The following is an 11678-nucleotide window of genomic DNA, read 5'->3' as shown; positions in this document are numbered from 1 at the left end:
TTCTTACGATCGCCCCCAGCGAGTTTGAAGATATCGCACCTAATGCACTTGTTTGGTTGCAGTATCTAACGCGCATAAAATTGTCATGAACTGCGCAAGTTAACATGCTCATGCACAAATCGTGCCCTTGCACGCGTATCCTACAACAAGCATACTGAGGGCCTTATTCAGTAGGTCTCAACTCCAGGATGTGGACACCGAGGTTCTTCATTGACCTCACTCCCACACACCACAGACACATGCACAGTATTTTCACTTTTCAACTCCTTCTTGCAGGTAGGCAGACATTACAAAAGCCTGCTTTCAAGGCTCATAATAAATAAAACTGATCCTGAAAACTGACAGTGACCTGGCAGCAAGCAGAATGACTCCAGCTGGTGTCAGCTATGTCACTGTGCCCATAGAAGCTTCAGGAATAGACAATGAGTCACTAACCATGACCTAACTTAACCATCATTTTGATTTTTGATGTATTTATTTTGGACATTGACTTAAGGCATTGAATGACACAGAGATGAACTTTGTCACCCCTCTGCAACACTGTAAATGCACATAATGGACTACTGTAGGGTTGTTTGCCACGGTTTTAGAATGAGGGTGAACTGCGTCGTTCCCTTGCCCTCAGGATGGCAGCTTACTGCAGAAAATGTTGACACAATGCAAATCCGCTGTCAGCGTATATGACTCGCCTGGCCTTTCACTGCAGTGCACTGCATTTTAAATAGGCCTACATTTCCTCTGCCCGTTTACTTTTTCACAAACCCAGTTGAAGGACCAAACTCACATTAAACATTAAACTTAATTTCAGAAATCAGAGCTGAATCAGTGTTTTGAAAGTCGCTTTAGTTATAAAGCGTCTGCCAAATGAAATCTAATGGAATGGAATATATAGCTCACAATTTAGAGACAGCGACCTTTTGGAGAATTAAAAATGGACTGTTATCTTTTTATGACCTAGCACAAAAGTTTGTGAAAAGTGAAGTATGAAATCTCATTGGAGATATATATTCAAGTAAAATTGCAGAGAAAGAGGGGTGATTCTATTAAACGTCTCTGCCTTTGTGAAACGTTTCCATGCCAATGGTTACCAGGGAGAAGAAGTGGAAGTGGAATCTGGCGCCCCCTGTTGGCTGTCATTAGTGCCTGATGTCACATCTTAGGGCCCCTATAATTGTCATTACTAGCTCCTGATGTCACATCTTAGGCCCCCTATAATTGTCATTAGCTCCTGATGTCACATCTTAGGCCCCTTATAATTGTCATTGGCTCCTGATGTGACATCTTAGGCCCCCTGTTGTCATTAGCGCCTGATGTCACATCATAGGGCCCCCCTGTTGTCATTAGCTCCTGATGTGACATCTTAGGGCCCCTGTTGTCATTAGCTCCTGATGTCACATATTAGGCCCCTGTTGTCATTAGCTCCTGGTGTGAAATCTTAGCTGTAATCAGCCACAGATGACCCCCACACAGCGGCCTCTCCACTCACTCAAGTGCAGCCTCACGTTTCTCCCTCCATCCTCCATTTTCTTAATCTTCACTCCAGTCTTCCCTTCTTCCCTGTCTCCACCCCTCTCTTATTCCCTGGATCTCTCTCCATATGCTCAGGTATAGCCTCAATCATGTGCTCATGTAGAGAATAGCCTCCTTCTCCCTGTCTCAATCCCTCTCCATATGCTCAGGTACAGAACAGCTTCCTTCTCTCTCTCTCTCTCTCTCTCTCTCTCTCTCTCTCTCTCTCTCTCTCTCTCTCTCTATCTCTCTCCCTCTCTTTCTCTCTCTCTCTCTCTCTCTCTCTCTCTCTCTCTCTCTCTCTCTCTCTCTCTCTCTCTCTCTCCTTCCATCTATCTCTCCTCAAGTCTTCCTGTCCTTCTTCCACCTTGATGCCTCATTTCTATTCTTTCAATTCCATTTTCCACCCTCGTTCCCTCTCTCCCTCTCCTCTTCTTCTTCTCCCCCCTCTATCTATCCCTCCATTTCCCCTTCTTTGCATCTGTCACTCCGTTTCACTGATGGCTAAAGGGCTGGAGTGATCCCTGGAGTCTTTCCCTCTCTGGATGGGTGGAGAGAGAGAGAGAGAGAGAGAGAGAGAGAGAGAGAGAGAGAGAGAGAGAGAGAGAGAGAGAGAGAGAGAAAAGAAGAAGAAGAAGAAGAAGAAGAAGAAGAAAAAGAAGAAGAAGAAGCTGAGCAGGTGGGAAATTAACATGAGACAAAACAAAACAAGGGGCTTAGCCTCTAAACTCATTGGTGACGTGATTTGGATGCAAGCTACGCATGCAGCCCAGTCATACGTGAAACATGAAGACAGTCTCTGAATATATAGCTGTGAGGGGAATAAACAAGTTGATTTTGATTTAGCAGTGAAGTCTGTTTTGTTTTGTTTTGGTCTTCACCTGCAAACTGCCTGTGGCATTAACGATCTCTCTAACCTCCGGCACTGAAAGTGTGTGGTCACGGTCAGGGCTCTTTGCTGACGTGCTTTCGCATGCGTTAGTTGTATGTTGTAGCATGTGTAATGACCTTTTTTTGTATCAGTGCTTTTCTATGCATGGTGCATTAGTGGATTACGCAGTTCTATATGATATGTAGAAACGGCTTGGGCAGCCGTAGCATAGCGGTTAGGGTTGGTGGAGGGTTGCAGGTTCTAATCCGACCCTTACCTGTCCTCCCTACACTTCCATCCATGGCTGAAGTGCCCTTGAGCAAGGCACCTAACCTCACATTGCTCCAGGGATTGTAACCAATACCCTGTCCTTAAAATAAGTGTAAATCGCTTTGGATTAAAAAAGCATCAGCAAAGTGTAATGTAATGTAATGTAATATAATGTAACGTAATGTAACACACAAAGCAAAATAGAATTCACATGCAGGTCATCATCTCAAGAGTGACAATTACTTTTCTCAGGAGTGACACTGAAACCATGTGGTCCATGTGGAAGCCACTGTGGTCAATGTGTGTGTCCTGCAGGCTGGCAATTAACATGCGAGCACTTTACGCTGGTTTAATCTCATGTGAGGTGATTTAAAGCAAAGTTGCGTCTCCCCTTCTTCTTAAACTCTTTCCATGTATATATCCTTTTTTGCTCTCTCTCTCTCTCTCTCTCTCTCTCTCTCTCTCTCTCTCTCTCTCTCTCTCTCTCTCTCTCTCTCTCTCTCTCTCACTGCTTGCTCCTTTCTCCCTCTCCTCTCTTTCTCTCTCCCCTTTCCCACATCCTCTCCACATCCCTCTCTCTCTTCTGCCCTCTTCTTTCATCTCTCTCTCTTTCTCTCTCTCTCTCTCCTCTCTCTCTCTCTCTCTCTCTCTCTCTCTCTCTCTCTCTCTCTCTCTCTCTCTCTCTCTCTTTCTCTCTCTCTCTCTCCCTCTTCCTCATCCCCCAGCTAATATAATCCTGTCCGGTATTAATCACGTCGTCTGAGGAGGAAGGGTTCATTAGGAAACTATTCCCATAATAGCAGAGAGAGCAAATGGCTCTTGGTTTAACTAGCTCACTGGCGCTCAGGGCACAGGCTAAGCTCATCATCAGTCAAGACCCAGCTCCCCTGAGCTCCACACTGCCCCCTAGGAACACGGATGAGAACAGCATTGTATAACAGAGGCAGGTAAATCCTATTGAGGGCTCTGGGCAAAGATTTTTTTCCCTATTGGTTTCTTTTTTTTCATTTTCCTTCTGAGAAAGCTAAAATGTCTCTCCCTCTTGCCCAGGTTACGTCAGGTGATGCTGAGTTACAACACACAGGTGGTACGGTGTGAAAGTGGGAAGGAGGGAGGAAATGCAAGGGTATGTCTAGGGTGACAAATGTCTTTGTGACTTCGGGGCTTTGTAGGTTATTAAGCCCTCCAGAGCTGAGGTGAGTGGAGCAGAGCAGAGCAGAGTAGAGTAGGAGTGGGTAGGAGGGGGTACTCAAGAGAAACAGCACATCACCTGTCTGGCAGGGCTGGACTGGGGCAGAAATAGGGCCCGGGCACTTTTGCTTAAAGCGGCGCAGAACTGACTCACCAGGGTCCTGCACCCTTGTGGGGCCCTATTTTCAGAAATGTAAGGAAAAAATTACATATATATATATATATATATATATATATACAAAGCGGTTTCCAAAAAAGTTGGGACACTGTTTTTTGTGAATAAAATCAAAATACTGACATTTTCAAAACATCCAATATGTTAATAAGGTATAGCCATGGGCGGCGCTATTAAGAGGCTAGGGAAAGCTTAGCTTCCCCAAAGTTGTCATAAGAAATAAATGAAATGAAATTTTTAAATCATGTTTTTTTTTTAAATATCCAGCGATGGAGTGTCGCAGGCACACACACAAGGAAACAGAACGAGGGTTTCCTGCTGAAGTGCCTATCCACCTTGTTAGTAGATCTAGCCTCGTTGCGGCGATGTCATGCTGCGGCCAACCAATCAGGTGTCAGTTCTACTGGCTTCAACAGAGCCAGGCAGTGAGGCTGGCTCGTGGCTTATGAAATGAAATCTGGAATGTTTAATATCTTGATAAAGCAATGACCTCCAGAATAAATTGGGATTCCACTGCATTTCATTTATAGATCATTCGTTTTTTTTCCACCAGCCATAGGTCACAATGTTGACATTTTCCTCTTTAGCATTCGTTATTCAACCACACTACATCTATCAAATGGATAGCCTATTTGGCGAATCTAAATGGACATTTTGCCTCTATCTTCAAGTAGCAGGAATTAACAGGACAGAATAAGGTAGGAAATCAGTTTTTTCCCCCTGATGTGCTCGCCGAAGCGCTAAGTTTACTATTTGGTGGCAATGTTGTTGTCAATGTTGTTCGATGTAGTTGTCTACTTGTCTTCCGTCTAACTAGCCATCACAAAGCAAAACACCTGTGCTATCCTGTCACCAAGCGAACACCACTTTCAAAAATGCACACATTTCCTGAATTCATGGTGGCCTGCCAGGGTGGTTTAGTTACCATATGTAATGTGTATATTCGCTTGCGTTTGTTGGGCATCTGCGTGTGACTGGAGTGGACAGTACAGTGCGAGGCAGCGAGAACATTGGCTGCGCAAGCTACTTGTAGAACCTAGTCACAGACCTGTATTGTGAACCTAGTAAGCTAACATTTAGCTCCACTAGACAAGCTACATCCAATAGAAATATTAAGCTAGTTACAACCATCTGGAAAATGTAGCGAACTACATAACAAGCTACTTCAACTAGAAATTCAAAATTACAGCATATTTGTATTATTTGGGCTGCAAAACTGACATCTGAAGACAGCCTTGTAGGATATGAGAGCCCCATGTGATATTTTTGGCCATGATATGGTCAATCAGCTGGCTTTGCTCTCCTGTCTTCCCCCGTGTGTGCGCATTTTGCCTCGTCATTAGTTTTACGAGTTTGATTGGGAGTTATACCGGTCTGAGGTAGAGTGACCTAGCGCATGAAAATGTCAATAGAAACAAAGGTGTGGACAGTCGGGTGTATGATTTGATTGCTCGAGACATTTTTGGGAGATAATAGTCCATGGTCTGACAAATAGCCGTCTTCCTCTCCTGCCTCCAGTGTGTGTGTGCGCGTGTGTGTGCCTGTCGCGTTTGAGAGTTCCATTGGCGCACGAGCAAGACCCATAGTTGCGCATGGAAATGTTCCGTTTTATTTGCTCATCATTTTGTTTCAACAACATATAATGTCATGCAGATAATATATCAAAAGTTGCGATTAGGGCCTCGCGTGGCGACTGATAAAGTGCCCACAGACCCTCCTACCACAGTCTCTCCGATGACGTTTGCACACACCCCCCCCCCCACACTTTTTTATTTTTTTATTTTTTTAGCTTCCCCAAGAGTCTTGCTGTAGCGCCGCCTATGGGTATAGCATTATGTACAGACAACATATCAGTTGTTAAAGTCGAGCAGAATTATTGTTTTGAGGTAATTATGTGATCATTTAAAATTTGACCCATGCAACAAATCTCAAAAAAGTTGGGACAGGGTCAAAACATGTTGTAATAGTTGGATAATTCTAACAATTACACAAGGAAGAATATTTTAAAAGGAACTATATTGACTGCCAACATGAATGCACAAATAAAATACCATCACATAGAGGCTGTGGCACTCAGCAGCGAATATTTTGAGGGACTAATTACTTATCTATTACACAGAAAGATTGAATTATCAAAATTGCAGGCATATAAGGCCTATTTTCGTAATATAGAGTTCTGTGTAATCATTGCACGAGTTATGAGATCATGACATACTACAGGTAAATAAGCAAACTATGACACTCCAACAATGACAGCTCTCGAAAAAATGACCATAAACACAACACTTGATTAATGCACATGATGCAGACATTAATCAGTGTTGCGTGCGGAAAAGCTCATTCTATGGACCTAGAAGACATGTGAAACTGTCCTCTGATTACAGAATGAAAAATATTTTATACTTTTTGAAAATTATGGAGTCATGCACCCTCCAGGTTATATAGAAAATGAATACTTCAACTTGATTTAGTGGTCAGTCTGAAAGACAGCAAATATGATGGTAAGGGGGTGCAGAGGTGACTTGGTTAGGGTCTTCTTACTCATGTAGAGCATTAAAATAATAATAATAATAATAATAATTGTATTTGTATAGCACTGTGTCATACAAGGCATGTAACTCAAAGTGCTTAACAAATGGGAAAAAACATTGTTAGAGATAGATTTAAAAGGAGAGGTATAGAGGAGAGGCAGAAAAAGCAAGAAGGCAGAGGAAGAAGAGATAGACAGAGAATGTAGAGTCATAAGGTCAACGTAGGTTAGGACCAGGATTCTTAGATGTGTAAGGTCCATAGTGGCTGGGCCTATCATAAGTCATAGATAGTCACACAGAGATTGGGCGCTCAGGTGCGGCCCCTGGTGGCATCAGGGGTGAGGAAAAACTCCCTTTCGCTTGATTCATAGTTTGTGAGGGGGAAAAAAAGCTCGGTGAGGTCTGAGAAAAAAAGACCCCCTGTAGTCAGGAAGAAACCTCAGGCAGAGACCAGCGGCCACCTAGGGGAGCCCCCTGCCAGGGCTGGATTGCGAGTAGTAAGGGCGCTGCGGCGGCTGGGACACTATGACGCCTTGGCAGCTAGGAGTTGGCAAGGATGAAGAGGTGGGTCTTCAGCTGCTTCTTAAAGGAGTCGACGGAGGTGGCTGATCGGATCTCGATGGGGAGGGCGTTCCATCTCTTGGGCGCATAGCAGGCAAACGCGGCGTCGCCGATCTTCTTCTGCGGGGGGGTGGGGGTCCTTAGCAGCTTGGCATCAGTGGACCTGAGAGCTCGAGCAGGGGCATAAAAAGAGAGCATGTCTGAGATATAGCTAGGGGCAAGTCCATTTAATGCTTTAAATACTGTGAGCAGAATCTTAAAGTCGATTCTGTATGAGACAGGTAACCAGTGCAGGTCTGCCAAGACAGGAGAGATGTGCTCTCTCATTCTGGTTCTTGTTAGGATTCTTGCCGCAGAGTTTTGAATGAGTTGCAATTTGTCAATTAATTTTTTTGGGAGACCAGAGAAGAGAGCATTGCAGTAGTCTATCCTACTGGTGACAAAGGCATGAATAAGTTTCTCAGCGTCTTGTCGGGGGCCAAGCCGCGCACTTTGTTGACATTTCTAAGATGGAAAAAAGCAGATTTTGTTATCTTGTTGATGTGAGGCTCAAAGCTCAAATCCGAGTCTATGACCACACCTAGGCTAGTAACCTTATCTTTAATGTGTATGCTTAGGTCACCTAGGCTTGAGTGGAGTTTTGCACGTTTTTTCTTAGGCCCAATGAGCAACACTTCAGTTTTATCTTCATTTAATTTTAGGAAGTTACTGTTCATCCAATCTGTAATGGCAGACATGCATTTAGTCAAGGCATGAATGGCAGTGGTTTGGCTAGGCTCGACAGAGATATATAGTTGAGTGTCATCGGCATAGCTATGAAAATCAACATTGTGCTCTCTGATGATGGAGCCCAGGGGCAACATATAGAGAGAGAAGAGGAGAGGGCCCAAGCAACTACCCTGAGCAACTCCAAAAGGCACATCATACTTGTTGGAGACGTATTCTCCGATGGTGACAAAAAACTGTCTTCCTGTAATATATGTTTTGAACCACTCTAAGACGTGACCGGACAAGCCTACCCAAGATTCAAGGCGGTCAATTAGTATGTTGTGGTCTATCGTGTCAAAGGCGGCACTGAGGTCGAGGAGGATAAGTGCTGAAACTTTGTTTGCGGCAGTGCTGAGCCTAAGATCACTTATTATTTTGGTTAGTGCTGTTTCGGTGCTATGGTTGGCTCTAAAGCCTGATTGGAATTTTTCCAAGATATCATTCCCAGCCAGATGTTGATTAAGCTGTTTAAATACAACTTTTTCTAGTACCTTGCTTATAAAGGGGAGGTTTGATATAGGTCTGTAGTTGTTTAAAGAATTCTGATCTAAATTTGTCTTTTTTAGGAGTGGCTTTACCATGGCTGTTTTGAATGAGCTTGGAAAAATGCCTGTAAGCATAGAGGTGTTAACAATTTGCAGTAAAGGTGCTGCTAAGCAACCAAGTATGTTTTTTAGCAGATATGTGGGGATCGCGTCAAGGCTGCAGGTAGACTGCTTACTTTCCCTGACTATTTTACAGAGGTCGTCCTCTGTAATTGGACAAAACTTTTGGAAGCTCTCAGGTCTCCTAGGGGGGTTTAACCCTCCCCTCGGTGTATCGCCTGAGTGGGCGACAGAGGTTGCTGCGTTTCCACCTTGGATGCCTTCTCTAATGTCGGCAATCTTTTTATTAAAAAATCTAGCAAATTCCTCGCACTTGGCATGTGATGCTGCATTTAGGTTGTTATTGCTATGTGTTGGATTAAGCAGGTGGTCAATAGTGGAAAAAAGAACTTTCGCATTATGCTGGTTGTCTGTTATGATTTTGGAAAAATATGCTTTTCTCTCTGAGCGTACCGCATTATTGTAGGAGGAGATCTCATCCCTAAGGGATTGTCTGTGGACTTCTAATTTAGTTTTCCTCCAAAGACGCTCGGTTACTCTGCATTTTCTTTTTAAGGCTCTAAGTGAGTCATTCATCCAAGGTGAATACCTAGCTCTGGTTCTTGTCGTCGTTCTAATTGGAGCTATGTTATCTAGAATTCCTCTTAAGTTGTTGTTGAAGCTATCAACCATTTCATCAGGTGTGCAGTGACCATTTAGTAGGTCACCTGATTTGATGAGGTCTGAAATCTTAAGCTCAGCAGAGGCATTAATGCGTCGTCTGTGAATGACATTGTTGGGTGTGCTAATTTGTGTTGAAATGTCAAAATCAAAAAACACACAGTGGTGGTCGGAGAGGCCGACGTCCGTGACCGATATATTATTGATATCAAGTGCATGTGAAATAACAAGGTCAAGTGTGTTGCCTTTTCGATGGGTAGGCTGTTCTGTAACATTCTGGACGAGACCGAATCCATTTAATGTGTCTAAGAAAGACTTGGCTATTGCGTCATCTGATTTATTTACGTGGATATTAAAGTCGCCAGCAATTATTGCTTTGTCATAGTTAGTAAGTACGTCCGACATGAAGGTGGAGAAATCAGATAGAAATGACGAAGAGAATTTCGGTGGACGGTACAGAACAATAATGATCAGTTTGAGGTTTGCTTGGACCCTCATTGCCATGTATTCAAATGAAGAGAAAGAGCCCAGATTCATCTTAGTACAATTAAATTTGTTGGAGAAAAGTATGGCTACGCCTCCGCCTCGTTTCTTTGGTCTCGGGGCGTGAAGGAATTTGTAATCGGAAGGGCAAGCCTCAATAAAAGTAGCAGCCCCGTCGTCTTTAAGCCATGTTTCGGTAAGGAACATAAAGCTTATGTTTTTGTCCGAGACCAGCTGGTTTACTACGAAGCTTTTGTTGGTCAAGGACTGCACGTTAAGTAATGCAGCATTAACATTCAAAGTAGTAGAGCTATTGTTTATGCGTTCAGGTGCAATCGTAATTAGGTTGTTGTGTACACAACCAGAGGGTCTATATCTGCGAGCTTTCCTACGGGTAGTGACAGCGTGGATGGCTAGTGGGGTAGGCCTACTCTCTGTTGGGCACGCAGTGTCTAAATTGGTGTAGTGCTTTGGATTTGAAACACCTGTTAGTCAATCCAAGGACCGATGGGCTTCGAGGGTCAGCTCTAGGTTGGTCGCGAGGAGACGAGCGCCAGATCTGTTTAAGTGCCTTCCATCTCGTGCGAAGAGGTTTCTGCGGTTCCAGAAAGCGGAGAAGTTGTCAACGTAGGGAATGGCTTCTTGGCGGCAGTGTCTCATCAGCCAGACGTGCAGTTGGCGGATTCGGGAGAACTGGAAGGCAGAGAAACAAACAGAGGGGATGGGGCCTGAGATAGCGTATTTTTTTCCAGTGCTGCGAAGGGTATTAATAAGAGAGAGGAAATCGGACTCAAGTTTTTTAGACTGCTGCAGCCGGATGTCATTGGAGCCTGCGTGGACGATGAGAGTTGTGGCAGTAGGATACTGTGACAGCGCGTCCGGCACATTCGACTGGACATCGGCTACGAGAGCTCCAGGTAGGCACCACGTCTGGGCGTTTCGTAGGGTTACGTGGCGAACCATCGAAGATCCTATGAGGACTGTTGATGGTCGCCGGGGTTCTGAATGGGCAGGCTGCTCTCGGGTGATTTGCCTGGGGGTAGCGAGGGTCCGGCGGCTTCTGGGTCGCACTCTTTGTGGTAGAGGCTTGGGCACCTGGTGGGAGGGGGGGACAGGGTCAGTTTCTGCATCGATGACTGAGTCAAGTACAGAAAAACGATTGCTAGTCACTAGAGGTGGTGAACATTTCTGCAGTACTCCCCTGCCGCCGTTAACCACCTCCGTCCAGCTACGACGCGCGGGAGTGGAGCACGGTGGATTCGGGGGGGACTTCGGCTGGTGTTTGCTGTGGCTGGGGAAAAAAGATAGTGTAGTTAGGTTGGCGCTAGTATTACTGGTTTGGTGTTTCAACGTGGTGTTATGGGATTTTATGACTACCTCGCATTGTAGCCGGCGAATGTCACTTCTAAGTGTTTCAATCGTCATGTTGGCTTTGGCTAGTCTTTCATTAGCATTAGCTAGATCACTGCAGGCGCAGGTAGAGTTGGCCATAATTAGGTCTGCGGATGCAGCAGAAAAGGTTATTTTTGCGAGATAGTTGGTGTAGTGTTGCAAAATTGACTATGAGGTGAGGTGAAACTAAAGCCGAGTAGGGCTCGGCGCGAAAAAAAAAAAAGTTATGTAGGCTAGCCTGGTGGAAAGCAAAATTTGGATGGTGGGGAGGTTAGCCTATGTGCTTATGTTGTTGTAAGAGTGATAACAAGGTAACGCTAAAGTAACACTACATCGAATCAGTTGTTTGTAGTTGTAAGTTTCAGACAAAGCTTTTAGGAGAAAAACGAGAAGAAACTTAATTTCGTCCGAGTAGCTCCTCGACGGGAATAGCTTGATCCGGAAGCGGAAGTGAATGATACATACAGACTTTAAACAGCAAACATAGCTACCAAGGCATTATATTTTGGAGCATCGCCTTTAGATATTGCCCCATAATGGTGGCAAATTTCAATCTCAACTATGTTCCAACAGTGTGGTTCCATCATAAGAGTAAACAGGTCACAAAATTGTTTTCTTGCAGTCAGGATATGCCACATATTAAGCATAACAAAAAGGTAAAC

The 11678-nt window shown here is 44.3% G+C and overlaps 1 protein-coding gene across 3 annotated transcripts; it reads right to left on the bottom strand.

Moving 5' to 3' along the window:
* Positions 1-6596: 6596 nt before the first annotated feature.
* Positions 6597-11459, bottom strand: LOC134435758 (uncharacterized). Of its 3 annotated transcripts, none has more exons than XM_063184798.1 (2): positions 10110-11459; positions 6597-7278 (listed from the first exon to the last, which is right to left on the bottom strand). In XM_063184798.1, exon 1 carries the CDS (start codon positions 11113-11115, stop codon positions 10117-10119), a length of 999 nt encoding a protein of 332 aa, XP_063040868.1. In that variant the 5' UTR covers positions 11116-11459; the 3' UTR covers positions 6597-7278; positions 10110-10116. The 3 variants fall into 3 exon arrangements, with proteins under 3 accessions (XP_063040868.1, XP_063040867.1, XP_063040869.1); XM_063184797.1 differs by having other exon boundaries at positions 6597-7271; XM_063184799.1 differs by lacking the exon at positions 6597-7278 and having other exon boundaries at positions 10035-10719; positions 10843-11459.
* Positions 11460-11678: the final 219 nt, after the last annotated feature.

Source organism: Engraulis encrasicolus, chromosome 20 (genome assembly GCF_034702125.1).
Source record: "Engraulis encrasicolus isolate BLACKSEA-1 chromosome 20, IST_EnEncr_1.0, whole genome shotgun sequence".
In the NCBI taxonomy this organism is placed as follows: domain Eukaryota; kingdom Metazoa; phylum Chordata; class Actinopteri; order Clupeiformes; family Engraulidae; genus Engraulis; species Engraulis encrasicolus.
Note: the sequence above shows the minus strand (reverse complement) of the source record. Positions and strands in the feature narration are given on the sequence as shown.

Excerpts from the sequence above, each read along its gene's own strand:
- LOC134435758 (XM_063184798.1), bottom strand. The coding sequence starts at position 11,115 with ATGGCCAACTCTACCTGCGCCTGCAGTGATCTAGCTAATGCTAATGAA.